The 19,179-nt window shown below is 44.9% G+C and overlaps 1 protein-coding gene across 1 annotated transcript in view; it reads right to left on the bottom strand.

The window, feature by feature from the left end:
• Positions 1–1,823: 1,823 nt before the first annotated feature.
• The window catches only part of LOC307245638 (uncharacterized protein), a gene marked incomplete at its 5' end in the record, with an annotated part of 29,018 nt that continues 11,662 nt past the window's right edge, over positions 1,824–19,179 (bottom strand). Inside the window, 9 exons of the mRNA XM_080021284.1 lie at positions 1,824–1,990; positions 4,798–4,846; positions 6,091–6,164; positions 10,447–10,504; positions 13,859–13,942; positions 14,454–14,494; positions 15,085–15,162; positions 17,640–17,727; positions 18,446–18,684. Coding sequence (XP_079877410.1) covers positions 1,896–1,990; positions 4,798–4,846; positions 6,091–6,164; positions 10,447–10,504; positions 13,859–13,942; positions 14,454–14,494; positions 15,085–15,162; positions 17,640–17,727; positions 18,446–18,684 — 806 coding nt within the window. The 3' untranslated portion in view covers positions 1,824–1,895. The remainder of the gene's footprint in view (positions 1,991–4,797; positions 4,847–6,090; positions 6,165–10,446; positions 10,505–13,858; positions 13,943–14,453; positions 14,495–15,084; positions 15,163–17,639; positions 17,728–18,445; positions 18,685–19,179) is intronic.

Below are 19,179 nucleotides of genomic sequence, written 5' to 3' on the forward strand. Positions count from 1 at the left end.
ACTAAGTTATTACAGTTTGTACAGTGTGATTATCCCTTGAATTGTAATAATGAAGTGAATGTTTTCAGAGCTTTCTCTTCAACTAAATTTTATGTTATCATCCCTTTGTTGAAAGTAAAGAGACTAATAACAAACTATTATGCATCTAAGCAACACTGATCGGACCGGTGTTATGGGACTGCAGCCTGCTGTGTATTGATTCAATGGGCAGGGAAGCTGGTGGTGGACTAGGGGGAAGCGCTGCCAGTTCTGTTGATTGTCAAGGAAGGAGCACATTGTGTTTACCATTATATTTCAGACGTGGTCGCAGATGTGTCCCGTGCGCGTGTGTGCGTGTGTGTGTGTGTGTGTGTGTGCGTGTGTTCCGAACCACCAGAATGAAATCCAAAAAACAACGTCCGGATGAACCAAGTCAAATGAAGGGTGGGTTTTGCGGCAGCACTTTTGACATTCGGGGGAACGCTGAGATCACACATTCATAGGATCTGTAACTTCTGTAAGTCATGACATTTATTAGGATGAACAAAACGAGCACTGCACACGAGGTGCTCATTGATTCTGGGCCGAATGAGACACATTGCTCCCTGAAGTGCTGATATGATCAGGTTGACTTAGGAATGTTGAACTTTTAACAAATACAAGACCGATTAATTTAACCATAAGCCTGTTAAAAAAAACAAAAAAAACAACAACTATAAATTGGTAAAAAATGTAATTATGATAAACATAATATATCATATATAATATAATAAATAAAACAACATTTCCAATGTGTGCCTTTTTCAGCCTTGAAGACGGCATACGGACCACTGAGAGCTCTTTCTGTTGGAGATTTAAATTCAGACTCATTCAGCGTGAAGCTGGATTTCTCACAAGCCAACAGGCGAGCTGGTACATTTCTTAGCAGAGAAAGGTCACTGTTGTCCCCTCACACTGCATCATCCCCAAACCCCCCCCGCTCTCCTTTATTCCCATACATTGCCTCTTCAATAATTCAAGCTAACGCTTCGTCTCGGCACAGAATGTTCTGGTCGTTTCCTCCGCTCCGAGTGGATATTAGTCTTTGTCTCAGTGAAGAGTTATTATACTGCACATATACTGTATATTGTACATATACGTATACTGCACGCGCTCATACCGAAGAGAAGGAGCGATGGTGCAGACGTGACAACTGATTGTATAAGACGTTGTGGGCAATGATTCCAATCAAGTTGACATAATTGTTGAGGCCTGATTGACAAAAAAAAAAGAAAAGAAACAGATTCTGGGTCTCCTTACTCCGTTGCTCAGAGGTTTTGAAAGGGAAGAGCTCTGGGGAACGTGAAGGACACCACAGAAGTCGAGACAGAATTTTGTACAATGCAGCTTTTTGCAAAGATGTTCCAGAAAGCTGTCACTTGTCAAAGTCATTTTTTTATGGATTGGATCAACCCCCCACCCTTCACAAGTAATGTGAAATAATCAAATAATCAAATTAGGAAATATCTGGACTATAGCATAACGACTCCAAATTATTAGGGTTGAAAGGAGGGTTTGGTATTGACGGGCAATTCCAAATTCTATAATTTAATTTCTCCAAATAATTGAAAAGGCACAACAGCACTGGATAGTGTATTGAATGATTGTGTTTTTTTATTGAGGGAACCAAACTCCAAGCAGAAATACAAAAACACATGAAACACAACACGGGTGAAGTGCGTGAATGACAATCAAAATAGATAATTTAGGACATCAAGTTAAGATTATTACATCGATTTCCACATCAACTACAACAAAGTGGAACAATCAGAGCGGATTCCTTCAGAAAGCTCAGACCAGTTGTTTGACTTTAGAAAGAGTGACTGAGACGTGGGAGGGATCGTAAAACATGCGACCGTGAACAGAGTTCCCCCGGCTCAGGGTGCGTAGTCCTGGTGGTTCTGGAGGGTGTAGGTCGCCACAGAGTCCAGCAGCCACGCCCGCGTCACCGCCGTGGCTCTCCCGTGGAGGTCTGCGGAGACAACGTCTTTAATGTTACAGCCGGTCAGTTTCGACCATTAGGGGGAGCGCGGCCTACCGAAACCCGGTCGGAGAACGCCGAGTCGGGATCCGTTTCGAAAACACTTTGGCTCGGTGACTTAGAACCCCTCCGTCTTGTCGACGCAAGTCCGACATAGATTCAAGTTTAAAAAGACTATTTCTCCGACATTCTTTTATCCGAAAGAACAGGGCTTCTTTGTGTCCCCGGTGGCGGGTTTCACAACGGAGTCCTCCGTCTCGGTACTTCGACAGGAAATGAGTCAGTGTCCGGCGGGCGAGCCGGACGGACTGAGCTTTGTCGACAGTGACAGCTGCGTCTGAGGCGGCACACAAACATACTCATTAGCACGCAAACCCGTATGTGAACGAGCCGAGGCTGTCCGACACCATAGCATTCGGAAAGTACCGGGACGGCGCACTACAATCTGGTGAGACACGGCCAGCGCATAGAACGCATGGTGAGGGCAAGACACTGGTAAAAGTTTCTCTGCAGTGCCAAGAAGGAAACCGACGCGGCCGTACGACCACTGCTGGACGTCCGAGAAGCTGCCGCTCTTTCTACTCGCATACTAAACTGGACAATCCTACGAACGTTTAACTGGCCGTAAGGAGTACGTCACTTTGGAATCGGAATCCGAATCCATACCAGAACCCTCCATCGTAGGAATGGAGCGGATTCCGCTCAAAGCAATTTCTTCCTTGAACGTTCTTTCATCCAGAGAACAGAGATTCTTTGTTCCGGACACTTTGGGGTTTCGCGTTCACCATGCGGTCCTCCGTCACGTCACGTCACGTCGACAGGAAATAGTCGGCGTGCAGAGACGGGGAAAAGAGGCTGAAATGACAACAGCCTCGATGACCCCTCAAATGTCCCCTTCATAACCAGATGAAACCCGTCTCACAGCTTTTACTGTGTTTATTATTGTGTGCGTTGTACGGGAATACAAGCTGCCTGGACTCCACCGCCCTCATCTTTGAATACCATGAAATTTTAATTTGCGATGTCAATTTCGACAGAATGCAAGAGATTTAACAAGAGTTTTGCATTGCACCATAGAAACGACCGTTAAATTCATTAAAATAATACCCGACATCTAATTCTGCTGATCCTCGTCCGTCTTGAAGACCAGCGATGACTGATGGTGACAAATGTACACTCCCAAAAGACAGTGATACGATAAGTATCAAGTATCAAGGAGGCCTTGCGGAGGAGCATCGCGTCTGGCAACGTTGGTGCAGCTTCTGCGTCTTCCCGTGGCTGTCACAGTTTGTTCCCACTTGTCCCAAAAATGTGAGTGATCGGGCCTTTAAATCTGCATTATATTTCATATTAAATCCGTTTGGGCTGTCTGGAGTAAAATAATAAAACAAAAATTTATGAAACTTAATATTTAGATGTGAGTGGATCTCTGACCCGCGCCGTCAAGTGACAAGCTTCCCATGTGAAAACTGTCTGTTTTAGCATCTATTTTAACAGCGTGCCGCATACATTTCCATTTCCCAGAGGACGAGGGAGAGGGGGAGAGAGAGAGAGAGAAATCCACGGTCACAGAGAGAGGAAGTAATCGGCGGTTCAAAGCCAAGGGAGGGTGAGGGTGAGCGGTGGCAGCCAAACCGGTGACCTGGGCTAGAAGAGCCCGAGGAGGTGGCAGAGAAAGGGCACATTAAATATACAGCAGCGCAAATTAGGGAGGCAGGGGAGCCCGAGGGGGGAGGGAGCCGGTGGCACTCGCTCTTCCCCCCTTTTCCAAACTGTCAACCTGCTCAGTTTTGTGTGTCAGGCATTGCCATAACCCGTCTCTCTCTCTCTCTCTCTCTCTCTCTCTCCTGCTTGACGTCTTCTCTTGGATCTCTCTCTCTCTCTCTCTCTCTAAAGACACACGTTCTTTATCACTATTTCAAACTAGCCACAAATGCTGCACAAGTCCCAACTTTGCTAAAAATAAATTAAAAAAAAGATTTTCCAAGTTATTTATTTAGTCCATCCAATAATATGAACTTAAGCCAGCCATAATGATTCTAGTCAGTCATTTTAAAAGTGTTAAAAAACAGCACATATAATCAGTCAATCAATGGTGCATGTTCTCTAAACTCATCCCTACAGGATGGCTGCAGGAATCAGAGACTTCAATTTAACACTTTACGACTTCGAAAGGACCTTGCAGGACGCCCCGGTCCATCACCAGAGGCTCCGTGCTTCGGCTACGATTGCGGTAAGATTTGTCAGCACCTTTGGCAGACCTTTCCTGAGGGACGACACCACACACACGCACAACCACTTAAATCCACAAAAAAGTTAAAAACTGTACCCTCGGTGAAGGATTTGTCACTGTTGAAGACTAATTAGACGCCGTCGGTGCCTATTGAGAGCACCGACATCTCACACTGGTCATCACAAGTACAGTGTTTGCTCAAATCAACCCACACAGAAACACCCACGCACGCGCACGCACACGCACACACACACACACACACACACACACACACACACACACACACACACACACACACACGGTCTATTCCTCCGTCAGACGTGAACCCTCCAGGCAAAGCGGTGCACAGATTATGCAACCAGTACCCCTGCTGCTGTCAGCCTGTGCTAAAGCATGGGGTGTGTGTGACAGTGTGTAAGAGTGTGTGTGTGTGTGTGTGTGTGTGTGTGTATGTGCGCTCGCACACAACTTGTTATATGTAAGTGAGAGAGAAGGACTACAAGTCGGTGAGCGTGTATTATTTGGTGAGAGTGCGGTTGTGCTGCTACTATGAGAGGAGACTCACCGCTGCACGTGAGCGCTCCGGGCTGCACGACGACCAGCTGCCGGGACGTCTACGGGAACAGACGGTGGAAATGAATCCAAACATTTTAAAGATTACACACTGCATAACATGATGTCGTTGATAAGACGATTTTGTCTGAAGTGACTGATGATATGTCCAATTAGTCACAGTATGAAAGCAATTGTATTTCACAGCTTAACATTTAACTTTTTTTTTTTTTTTTTACATACATACATACATACATACATACTAAGGGGGAAAGAGTTCCGTCAGTGCATCACAAACAGGGGCCGATGTGATGAATTACACCTACTTACTTTGCTATAATTAAGTATTTTTTATTTTTTTTTTAAGAAAATACGTTACACTATATCATGTACTTCACACCTTTCACAACGACCAATGGCTACCGAGTGCAACTTGAATTTTGACCAAACCTTTAGTTTGAATTTCTTTTTTTGTCACATGGTCCCCATCATTTTCCATTTGGCCTTTATAAGACATTTTAGTAACCTGCTTTATCTATATTTTGGTTTATTTAAAAAATAACCGCCTTGGTTGATAGATCCATTAATATTATTTAAAGAAATCTCTGCTTTGCTGAAAAGAAGTTGAAATGTGTTTTCTACATGGATCTCCGCTTTCAATTGACCACTTCTATTGATCACGCATTGCACATCAACAGTTAAAAAGCAACTCATATTCTAAAAATTACACCCAATAGTTTTCTGTGAAGAATATTTTGCATTTTAACGAAGTATCTCTTACATCAGTAAATTTAACTTGTAGTTGTGTACAATTGTCCTGCTTCTACTTGAGCGGTGCATAAAGTAGTAAAATAAAACATATGCGCCCCCTGCTGTAGGCAACAGAAGTAAATACTAACTAAGTTAATACTTTTACACTCAAGTTTTGTTTTGGAGAACTACTTTTACATACACATGACTGAAGACATGTTTTTTACATATTTAATATTTTAGGAGTAGTGACCAATAGTTACCATTTTTTAAAGTAACCATACATAACTTGAGCATAATTTGCGAGTAACTCACTCGTTCCTGTTCAAAGTAATTCTCCTGATTTGCTGCCGTTGCATATTGTACAAAACTCACCGCCGCCTGTACATATGCCAAGATCATTTTGGATACAATTTAAGTTAAGGACGTACCTATAAACAGATATAAAAACTAAGGCGCCCCAACAAAGATCACCTCCCACAAGCCTCCAAATCACAAGTCGAGGTTGTAGCAGCTACTCTGGTTTCTTTCGGGGTCCGAGAACAGATGCACTCACTGATTTACTGTGGAAGAGAAGTGGGTCTTTCACTGCAGAGGCGCCACAGAGCTCGGCCATCCACTCCAGCTGATCTAGATAAATAACACACAGAGATGAAGCAAATGAAATAAAAGCACCACAACAGCTGACCAGAGCCTGTTGCGATTTCCCCACTTTGACAAATAATCCCCTTTAACGTGTAAATGGCCTTGACTGATTGATTGCGGTTGAAGAGAGAGAGACTTTCAGCCTCTATTCCTTTTAAAAACAGAATTCTTTCTGACGTTATATCAAAAAAATCAAAATAATAGAATAAAAAACCCAACAACTCAATGTGCACAACAAACTGCTTTAGGACAAATTGCATTTGGCTTGAGAGGACTCGACGGGGGAAAAAAAGAAGAGTGGACACCATCTGGAAAACGACAAAGTGTATCTCCATCAACTCAAATTGCCATCGTGCGGAGGAGAAGAGCAGCAGGGAGGAAGGGTGGGCGGCTTGCTGGGTGCACTGAAAAGGGCTTTACACGGGAAAGTTCAGAGATGTGTGCATTTGATAAATCATTGGACAATGAAGTACTGCTACTCAGGCTCAAGCAAAGCCACTCGTGACTTAAATAACACAGGACGCTGAATGGACAAAGGACACTGAGAGGACATTGTTCTTTCCATCTTAACTGCTTCTATGCATGCACCATCCTGCACTTCATCAAAAGTAAATAAATCAATAAATCAATAAATCAATCAAATTACAGCATTCAAGACAAGCGTCAACCAGAGAGCATAATGAGAACCAGGAATGTGCCGACTAGCCATTTTGCTGACACCGTGTTTCCACTGCTGGTGCTGCCGTCTTTAGCCTTTCCCATTTAGATAATACACTATATACACACATCCCATTAAAAACTGATATAGTGCTCTGTCTCAGATTTAAAGTATGAATTTACAGTATTTATGTATATCATGAGTGTTGCACTGTGTTGTGGTCAACCACCAGGTATACACACCACTAAAAAATAGATTGTTTTTTTTGTTTTTTTTATTTGCAGCGGTTGTTTTTTGCCCTTCAGATATCCGGATATCACACGATATATGTCAGTGGCAGGGTCTTACAACAACTCTCTTGTAGAGCATACTTAGCGGGTTAAATAATGCATGAAATAATCCTGTTGGGAGGGACGGAGAGAGCGGGCTCCATCCTTGTGTTTGTAGCATGTGAAAGGGAAGCCTTGAAAGTGCTCACGCTTTGCCAGCCGACGCTGACCCATTAGCAAAGCTTCATCGATCAAGCGGGCGGCCTGAGTATACCACTGGACCACGTTAAGAGCCCCGGTAAGGAAGAGGATAAGGCCGGAGAAGAGGGGCCCCTGAGAGCCCCACTCGTGGCCTGGCAGCCCATTCATCCGTGCACTCCATCAGGGAGGTGAGGGACGCACGGGGCGTGCTTTGGGGATCTCGATCTCTCTCCCTCTCCCTCTCCCTCTCCCTCCCTCCAGGCGGGAAGCGATTAACCATCATTAGACCCCCGCGTTCAAACTGCTGTGGACGCCAGCAAAATTTCAAAGCACATTTATCACCGCACGCACATCATTTCCTGGAGAGAAGTGCCAACCTGTTCACTGACAAGCCGTGAAAGCGGAGAAACTCCCGTCCATGAACAGCAAACACGGCTCCGCGGCCATAACCGTGGGACGCAAAGATAGTGCACCAACTAATCCATGAACCATGAATATCTCACACACACACACACACACACACACACACACACACACACACACACACACACACACACACACACACACACACACACACACACACACACACACACACACACACACACACACACACACACACACACACACAGTCTCTCTCATTCACTCATCATTCATCTATCTAACTACGTCTTCCTCCTTGTCTGTCTGTCGCCATTGGTGGCAGAAGTACTCACATTTTTTTATTTAAGTAAAAGTACAAAGTGACGCAAAGTGAATGTACCACATTTATATTCAAATCCAACATTTAAACTCCACTGGTTATAGGCAACACCGAGGCCACACACACACACACACACACACACACACACACACACACACACACACACACACACACAGACACACACACACACACACACACACACACACACACCATTGTTCACCATTTCCAAAGCCATTCCAGGTGTCAATCAAAACCTCTGAACTACTTTGACTACTTTGCTTTGTTTTGTTTTGCAGCCACCTGAAAGCAGAGCAGGTCATATCTATCAGGGTCCAGCAGGATACCACAATTCATTAAAGAGCAGACAATATGGCGGAGAAAACACAGCATTGAAAAGGTTGGACCGACGGGGGGTGGATTCTTTTTGTTTTTTTTGCACCGCCACTCCCACTGCAATTCCTCTTGTACCGTTTGAAGCGTCCATGAAAGAGGCGTTAAGTCCTTCCTGTCATATTTGACTGCTGCAGGTGCTCCCATGCCGTGTTAACTCGCAGAGACCAAATGCCGTTCTGACTGAATGACGTCCAGGGCTCCAGACGAGGTGAGGGGCAGATGAAAGGCTTCGGGGACGAACCCCAAGAACTGCGGCATTTAATAACACTTCCTATTTTCCCGCAGTCCAGGTACCGCTGGATGTATTCTCGCACCGTCCAAAATATCTGGGATGAATGGGTTGACCCAAATATCAAAGCTTTCTCTGCTATAGCAGAAAAAAACAAAAAAAATAAAAAATAAAAAAATAAACCCACATAAGTTTGTCCTTCCAAGAACTAAAGTCAGCCCTTCAAGAACTTGGTATTGAAACGGTCTGTGGCTGCCGCCTGATTGAGTTGAGCAGGGTTGCCAGTACCACTCTCTTTCCAGGACATATTATATGACTTGCACGTGTATTCATATTAAAAAGACCCCCTCCATTCACACAGGGAGGTCTTTCCACTCATTTCCCCCATGATTCTCCCGTCTCTTATGCTTTGTTGCACCAGAGGACCTGCAGGACAACGCACACCTTCCTACACTATACCGGGCACCTCCCACATTTCTGACTTCAGAAAGTTCAACCTTCTGCTCAACCTAGAAGAGGGTTCCCAGAGAACCCTAGTCTAGTAGTATTATGGCATTATATAAATATGAATTCTAAAATGAATACTGTTGCACAAAAAGAATATCGCTGCACATTGAATACCGATTCCATTGTCCTTCGTCATATTCCATGACTGGTTTTCCAGAGGGCTCGGGAACCATCTTCATTTCAGGCGCCACTTTCTAACTCTTAATCATGCCTATGCATCTCTACAACATGATTAAAGACCCGGCACAAGTCCCACGCCGTGCAATAATGATGATCGGAGTTAAAAAAAAAAAAAAGAAAAAAGAAAAAAAAAGAAACCCTCTTCCCTCGTCTTCGTAGCTAACCTTGCGCAGGCCCAGCCCCGAGGAGGGAGACCACCCTCGGCGAGGCATCTGCTTGCATCTCCCATCATTGGCTGTTATTATTCCACTCTGCTTCATCACGCCGGCTTCCCGCCTGGCTGCAGCGAGGCGGCGATGCCCTGGCAGCGTCCTTCCTCCTCGCACGTTTGCAGCGGCCGAGAATGGAAACCAGCCCTCAGCAGCACTCGGGGGCATGTGGGCTCAATGGGTTTGCCTTCACATCCCATTGCAAGAAATACAATGTATAACGTGTGGTAAGAGTCTCTAGGTCAGGGCTGTTCAGCTCAACTCTGTTGGAGGCCAGATCTCTAAGTCATTCACGCTTTTGTTTGTTGAACCATCGTGGCGACACAATCAAAAACAATCAATGAAACAATGAAAAGGTACATGCACAAACACCGACATTTTTTTTATCTCACACCTGTATTATTTATATTACTCTGTTGCACTGTTCTGTACTGCTGTGCTGCTTCTGCACAACCATCTGGTTTATTTTGTTTTAATTACCATCGGGTATATCTCCCACTAATCTAACTATGAACAAGAAAGATTTTTTCACTTTGCTCACTTACCAATTTATATTTAATTAATTAATATGCCAGACTATTCAAGAGAAATGACACTAGTTTGACAGAAATTAAGCAAGCAAATTGCTCTAGGTTGACAAGGCAACATTTAGCCACTTTTTGTTTTGTTTATTGCCAATTTATCCTACTCAAAGGGCCAAATCTAGCCACATGTTGCATAATAATATGCAAATGGTAGGAAACAAACAACTAAAACAAGTTTATTCAGGTGTATTTACCCACAGCACAGTGTTAAAAGCTGGCTTTGTTAGCAGTTCAGCATTAATCTACACACTCCCAGCTTCTACTGTCCCCCTGAACGATGCGATACAACGATACAACTCAATTCCTGACTACCTTTGAGATGTACATAGTGAATTACCTGTTGTCATGTTTGTGAAGGATCCTTGGAAGCAGATCTTGTAGCCCTTCATGAGGAGCTAGGGGGAAAGAAATAGATGCAAAGACTTAACCAATGGCCATGATTATTTAAATACTTCTGCAAAATGTCAAGCAATCACGTCAAAGTAATCACCTAGTGCACCTTGATGCAACAATAGTGGGACTCATATATGATGTGAAAAACGGGTTTTTCCATTTTTAGCACATAAGCAGTCTAGTTGCAAGTGGCTGTGTTCCAATTTTTTATTTATTTAGGCTCAGAGGAGGGGGTCGCGACTGCAACAGCGGTGCCATGATACTACACAAGGCAGCCCAAGCAATATATTTTAACCCCGCTGTGGTCTGAACATCGGAACTCTTATTAGGCCATTGCTCTTATTGTGGCACTTTGTTGGGAAAAGGCTGGGGAAAAGTGAAACTGCGAAGCTACAAGACCGCACACACACCGGACATTCCTCGTGGCAGGATCGATTAAGGAGCCTAAGAATCTGCTGATGATGATGAAACAGGTGAATGGCTCCAAACGCTTGCATCACAAGCTAATATCCACGGCTGGGTGAGGGCGCTCGGAAGATAAATGTCTGAGCAGCCAGAGCAAGAAGTGCAAATTTCTCACAGCTCCGTGGCTACCCATAATGATCGTTAGCCCGAAGGTGCTCTGGTCGGTCTGAACGAGAGAGCTTCTCCCATTCTGAGATTTTTAATTTAGACAACAACTAATGTCCTTCAGGTGGTATTAGTGCAGGCTCTGCCGCGCTCTCCCGCACCTTCCGAGGCATCAACATTCGTGTGACAAACTCCCCAGCGAGGCTGCTTTATCTGTAAGCGTCTGTCACTTGGAGGTGACAGAAAGTGAACAGGACAATCTGTCTGACTCAATCAAAGCCCTGCCGCCGTGATAAGCCCCCCAACGCCCCGCGCACGCACACGCACACGCACACGCACACGCACACGCACACGCACACACACCTAACCGCAAGTAGGCCTGAAAATTACAGCCAAATTGAATTAGTGGTGACTCTTAAGACAGCAGTGTGACCAACATGCCAATATTTTTTCCCCTCACTGGCAAGAGAACGATTCACACTCTGGCCTTACAACAACACAGCCCAACAGAGAATTTGCCGATTCCTTCCAAGGCAGATCCAGCAGAGGGACTTTTTTTTTTTTGGTTCAAAAGCACATTCAATAGTGGAGTGGATTGGAGAGTGGGAGAGGGACATGTGTGCTGTCGGGGAAATGTTGTGCGTTTGCAAAAAAAATACAAAATAAAAAAATAAAAGAACAAAAGTGATGAAAAAAATCCCCCGAGAGCGGGGCCGCGTAAAGTGCTGGTCTCGCTGAAACAAACGGGATTTGCCTCCGCACGTGTCAGGCGACAGTCATGATTGATATGTCTCATTGACAATCAACGACAAATCTGAAATAAAACAGAGTAAACCAACCATAGTAAAGCTTACCGCAATCATGTCTTTAAAAACATAAAATAAACGTTTAACAAAAACAAAAAACTGTATACTACAGTGATTGATACAAATGTGAATGCAAGTGCAGATGTGTAATATATACTGTTTATAGCAACTGCTGTCCAAATGTCAATTTCCTTACTTCTGACCAACAACATAAAAAAATGTAGTAAATACAGAAATGCTCCCATGCATCTTCCTCTTCTATGTCATTGGTCCAGTGAATTGAAAACGACTGTAAAGAAAATCAATACAAAATGTGATGGTGTGTATTAATATGCCATCAACGGAGTAGACGCCGATAGGATGCTAATTTAAAGCTAAATGGAATAAAAATGTCTTAAAAACACAGGAATTACCTGTTTCACGGAAAGCAGCTCCAGGCATGCACATTAGTGGCAGTAAATGTATCCCCCAGCGTCAATTTTACCGTGCGAGCAGCCATTTACAGTCGAAACCTGACTTCGACCGACATCGCGGGTTTTCTATGGAAAGGCTGCGTCTGCTCCAACTTTAGTTCAGTGCTCAAGATGAATCTGTTTGCGGCTTCTAAACACTGACACCAGGCTGCTCCCTGGGGGTCTCGCCCCCAGCCAGACCGAGAAAGACACCATTCCCGAGTAAGACACCATTCCCGAGAAATTAGGTCAAATAGGGCATTCCGGATGCACCAGACCTGGCAAACAGTCACCAAATATATAAGACAACTTTTTTTTTTTTTTTTTTCTATCTGACTGAAACACTAAAACTCCAGAAAAGGACAAGTGGAAGTCGGACCCATACGAGATGAGCAGACAAAACTGTCGCAAGGTTCGCACGGTCGACTGGACAGCGGCTCCTTTACGCGGTCGGTCAGAAGCTACCGTGATAGTTATTTCTGTCGTTGCGTCCAACGGCTGGAAAAATAAAAGCCCTCCCTCGTTCGACGCCTTTTTCCCCTGGTAAAATATCCTTCTTCCGCTCTCTCAGTCCCAGCGCCGTGTTGACCAGTCAACTGATGAACATGTCATCCCCCACTTCCGGGCTCCTGTAGGAGGACTCTGAGGTGGCTCCTTCCCCCTTGGACGACTCACCTCACACCCCATAACTCAAGCGCTGGAATCTGCAACCGGGGCGGCGGAAACGCTTCCCACCTTCGGGGTGAGGCCGAGGAGCCGTCTCTCGGGGATGCACCTGGACCCCCCTCTACCCTCCCTCAACCTCAGCCAGTTTTTGCCCCTCCGGTTTAACCTCTGTTCCCTTCGCTCGGGGGCTCTTTTACCTTCTGTGTTGTCTCGCATCCTTCAAGAAGTCCTGATGCGACAGAGCATTAACCCGGCTCAGAAACACAATAACTCATTTAGATTATCGGCACAAAGCCATAATCGCTTTCTAAATTATAGCTATTCATTTCGATTTTAGCGGTACAAGTCAAGATTAAGAAGCTTTTCTGAGAGTCTGCGGAATTATGGTCATTTTTTATTCTTGTTGTGGTTCTCGTCAAGATATACTATACGCAATAATGAGCAAATACTAATTGCTGTAATCCATAACATTTACCTCTTGAATTCGTAGCAAAACTTCAAATGCCTCATTTTCTTTCAGCGCATGACTGCCTATCATCTCCAATAAGTTGGAAAATTTTCTACTTTTCTTCCATGTTGAAAAGCAACACGACGCAATGTCTGAACAGTTTAGTAGGGGGGTGGTAGTGACTGGAAAATGTGATCTGGTGTCCATTAATAAATATTTATGATCTATATTTCTTGCGTAGTTTCACATTTACCTGATATGCTGCCGACAAAAAGTGCAAGTGAAAATGTATATACACCCTGCGGAACCCATGCGATTCCTGCTCCTTAACCCAGGACTCCTGGGCGGCCGCGGACCTCGGTTTGGGAACCCCTTAATAATGAAAAGTCCAGTATTTATTATTCCGAGACTCACGTTCTGATCCTCTGTGGTCCGAGCCCTGGTGGGACCCTGGTGGTTCGGTCCATTCACCACGTCTCCCTGCACCTCGAACGGACTCTGTTGGGGGGGGGGGGGATAATAATAATAAATCACATAAAAAGCTGAATTAACCAGTAAAAAAATATATGTAATATCCCAGAAGATGTTATATCTGGCTTTATTGCTTCCTGTTACTGAGCTACAACTATAGCTCTAATAGCACCGACTTGATTCATGTTGTGAAAGAAACGTTTATTGTTTTTCATTAAAGGCAACAAAGAATACAACGTATGTTTACGCTTGAAGGAAAATCAAATGTACAGTATCTCTCACAGCGACATCGCAAATCTAGGCTTTATCTGCAAATACCGCTAGGTTGAGCAGGATCCGTTGAACAATGAAACCACGACTTAACAGCAGGTGAAACAGCCGTAATATGTGAAACATGCCTACAAAAGCTACAAAAGATTCATCCCCAATTACCTACCAACGGCAAACGCTGAGATTTAAAAAATTCCAAACAAATAATGCATGAGAGTCGTCACGCGGCCTTAATGCGAGGTATCGGTCGGCACCCGGGACGACGTACCTCGTCTAAGAGTTTCCCTTGTTTCAGACACTCAGATATCCCTGCGGGGGTGGGGGACGGGAGGGGAACAGAAAGCAGAATATTATTGTCGGCGGGTCGACCGCTGCGGGGTTATGCAACAACTCCATCACCACCACACTGTTTTAAGAGCATTTAGAACACGGGGGGTGGGGTGTTGTTCTCCACCGGTTGAGCCTCAGGATCCAGATTTGTCGTTAAGTCGTTGAGTCCCGACAAAAACCACAAGTGGCACCGAGCACGAGAGCGTCACGTACACCGTGGGTGTGTATCACCAGTTATAGGGACCAGCGCATGATGGCCTCCCGGTTAGTGCCTTACTCAAAGGGATTGGGATCAGGACCCACCCGTTGAAAATCCCCAGGGCGGGGCGGGGGTTGCCGGTGGCGTTCGAATGCTTGAGCTCCATGCAGGAGGGCAACGAAAAACAACATACACCAAGGGTTCGTCAAAGTAGTCGGCATTCATACTCATCCAAACACTAAAGACGGCATTTTTCCACCATTTTTCTGGCGGCCAAGCGGCGGTTCCACACGCGTGGTGTTTGGGAAAGATTGGGAGGAGGACGGGTTTCAAACCGCGTCGATGGACAAACTTCTCTTAATGGACTCACACTGGAAGCTCACCACCCACTTCCTCCCTGCGATGCCCAGGAAGTACTTCAGCGTGCGCTCACACACCAGTCGTTCATCTGTGGCAGGAAACGAGAAGGAGAAAAAAAACAAAACATGAGAGCGCTCAGAGACGACATCTACATGTGCATAACAAACCGTTGGGGAATTCCACTACTAGAGAATTTACCATTTAACTTACTCAAATTATAAACAATGAAACAATGAATCAACTAAATAAGTAAATATCTAATTGAAATTAATTTACTTACTTATTTCATAGATAATGTAGATAGATCATTAATACAATAATAAATAATTAATACTTTTTTTTTTTAGGGATGCACCGATTTATATATTTGCCTTGTTGACTGCCACCGGCCTATCGGTAAATGAGATGACACTGACCGATGGCAGTGGCCAATGTTTATCCAGTGTTTCCCCAACTCATGGACTTCACTCGGGCCGGCCACCGCCCAGGTCATTAAATGGCCGTCAAAGTATATTTGGCGACCCACTATAGCATTTTTTTTTATCCGTCCCTGAGAACGACACCATCCGCAATAGATTTTCGAAGACAGGGCTCCTTGCAGCTGTTCCAAGAAGGAGCTCGGAAAACTGTACGTGATGCTGCATTCAGGGGAACTCGGAAAACATCGGCAATCGCCATCGCCCAAATTGTTAGTTTGAATATCGGTATCGGACTACAATTTTACAGTCGGTGCGTCCTTACTTCTCATTCTTTTTTTAATTACACTCATCTTTGCAGGTTACTGACCACAACGAGCTAGACTGGTTTATCAAATTGCCTGATGAGTGCATTCTTGCTGGGAAAGGCGGACCCCGCCACCAACAATGGAAACAGCTGGCTGCGGCTGTTTCTAAACACTGACACATGGCTGTTTCATAAAAAAAAGTGCCAGCTAAAATACTACACTAACTCCATTTTTTTTTTTTTTTTTCATCTTTTATAATATTACGGAAATTGGTTTGAATTTTCATTCCGAGCTCCTTCCAACTACTATTACAACAAAATTGTGAGAGCCACAGCGCACTTTTTACTGCGTACATTGAGTAGGCAATTCTGCCGAGAATTTGGACAGAATGAAACAAAGCGCACGCACGCACGCACGCACGCACGCACGCACGCACGCACGCACGCACGCACGCACGCACGCACACAGAGTGTGCGTGGGTGGGTTTGCACCCCCCGCTGTGATGTCCCAGACACTGCTGGGATCCCCACCCCCCACCCCTCTCTCCGGTGCCAAAAAGCAGCTCTATCCACTTCTTGATTTCCTAGATTTCAACTACCGTCCGCTTCTCCCAACACTCCCTCCAGACCCACATGCGACCACAACCAGGCACGCTGTTCAATTCAATGTGGGTGCTCAGAAAATTTGGGGATTTTATATAATTTTCTAACCTGTCCCAGTCGCTTTATGCTCCTTGTGGCCGAAATGGTGTACTGCCCACAGAGAAACAGCTACGCCTTGTCCTCTCAATGCATTGTGGGATACGCTTGCGCGAAGTGTTTTACAAGATGTTGTAGTGTGATCCTGGTACTTTTCCCCGTAGTATGGATGCACACTGTAGCTTCAGTCATACTAAACACGCTCACATACGAACTTGCCGTACTTAGTAGTACGCTCGCAGTAGAGAGCACACAGCGCTTGACGACTGAAAATACGAGGAGTCTCATACCTTGCAGAATCACTTTTCAACTCGCTGGAACTTTCTACCGCGTGGAACGTCACAAAATCTCCAAGGAAAACAAACATTGGTTCCGATATTGGACAAGTAGCATCGAATTTCTTGTCGTGACTTTGGTATTTTTGGGGTTCACCGGATTAAGCCGTCTGCCTCTTCCAAGTGGTTCCCTTAGTACTATATCTAATAAATAACACTAACCTCCAGACACTTCAGACCAGCATTTCACCACAAAGAATCAACAGACCCCGAAGAGAAGTTCTAGGTTTTTTTCAGTTGCTGGAGAAACTGTTTGGATTGAAGAGGCTCATTAAATGGTGACTGTTAATGTGGTGCTTAAGAGACAGCGGGCTTTGCAGTAAAAATAAAAAATAAATAAAAAACAAAAAATCTATCAGCAGAGGTAATTAGCAACAAGCCAATTTAAAAAGAGAAGAGGAGAAACAGAGAAACAGAGAGGATATCTCAGAGGAGCTCTTCTAAGAAGGCTGTTAAAAGGTACTGTCCGCAAGAGTAAAGACAAAAAAGGGTGACTCGAGGAACAGGGAACGTTTCCTGATGAAACATTTAAATATTTACTCTGAACCTCAAAGGAGTTCCGTCATTCCGTCGCCGCGACGGAAATGGGGAGAGAAAAAATACAATAAAAAAAAAAAAAAAAAAAAAAAAAAAAAAAAAAAGACATTGTTCAACACTCACACCCACTGTCAGACGAGGATGAAAGCCCCCGCGAGGCCTTCTTAAATCGAGGTAGACTGTTGCACTGAACAGCGTACCGTTTCCAGTACTTTCTACAACAACCATCCACTCGCATGTGTGGAAAAACCACGCCCACGCACGCACCTACCTGTGCACATGACGACATGGGTCACCGCCGCGCTCATCTGGGAAGCCACGCGAGCGCCCGTCCTCCTGGCGAACTGTCTCACCATCACCTAGACAACAGGACAGAGCGGGGCGGGAGAGCCTCGTGATCGGAGACAATGACGGCCTGCTAGCTCTGTGTGAATTCTCAGGGTTCTGTGTGAGTCCCGCCGTTCTCTGCGAGAGTCAGGAGCAGGCAAATAATTCTGTGTGAATTATGAGAGGCTTCCGTGCGAATACCGCCGTTCTCCGTGCGTGAGTCAGCGAATTGATAATACTCGTGAATCATTTGCCGAGAAATTATCACGATCCTTCAAAGTCCAAATTGACGACCCGAATCCGAAATTAGTATAATATTTGTACTTGTATACTTATACCCTCAAAAGGCTGCAGTCGCTCAGTCGCAAAGACGCAGAATGAGCGAAGAACTAATAAATAATCATTTGTTAAGTGCTTTTTGCCAAGTATTGTTTTTTAACAAATTTTGCAAATTGCACTGCAGCAAGGAGTGGCATAGAACAACTCTAAATAGGAAAAATAGATAAAAAAACAGAACCACTAATTATTAATAATAATAATTCCTTCAGTGACTTTTCCCGCACTGAGGTCTTCACAGTCCTGGGTTTGAAAGAATCATAAATAAAATTAGAGCGACGCCGCGCTGCTCCACATTGACAAGAGGAATTATCAGTGAGGCGGTTTATCTATTCAGATAACACCATACTGGAAGCGGTTTTCCCCAAACCCAGCACATTGACCAGAGAGTGTCCTTGGGAGTCGTTCCCGTACCTGTTCGTTGGAGTCCAGTCCTGAGGTCACCACCAGCAGCTTGGCCTCGCTTTTCTCCGTGAGAGGACTGTGCATTGTGGATGCCCGTGCGACGCAGACGTCGTGTCCCACTGGTGGAGAGCGGCTGATGGTATCTGGCGCCCTGTCGGTGGCTTTGGCCCCAGACTCCAGAGCCCCCATCGCCTTGGGGGATCCACAGAGTCTCTCACTCCGCCTTATCTGCCCGGACATCTGCAGTGCTGGAGGAAAAGGTTTATCCACTGATCAGACCCTGACCAGAGCAGACCACGCTGAAACATGTTAGAGAATCTCAACTGATTAGCTGAATATTGTACATCCTCCAACGGTGCCAACGTCTTATAAATATAATAATGAATCAAGATTATCTATTAATAACTTTGCTGGGGACCCCCTGGAACCTCTTTGAGGGACCCCCTGGGGGTCCCCAGACCCGGCATTGAGAACCACTGAACTAAAACCATGAAAGATGGGCTTGAACTTTTTTACTTTGCATTAAAAGATTCCCTCTGCCTGCATGAGATTGCATTCCATTGTCCCAACTCCAATTGAGCGCTTCAGCGGCAAATTTACAGAAGATAAAGAACACACAATTTAGGCTCCATCTTCGGCATCTTTTCACTCTGTATTCTGTATTTGTCTCCTTCTCTGAGAAAACGTCCAAACTCCCTCCAACTATACAGCCAAACAAGCGTTTATCAGTCAAAACCACTTGG

Source organism: Zeus faber, assembly GCF_960531495.2.
Source record: "Zeus faber genome assembly, chromosome: 20".
Lineage (NCBI taxonomy): Eukaryota > Metazoa > Chordata > Actinopteri > Zeiformes > Zeidae > Zeus > Zeus faber.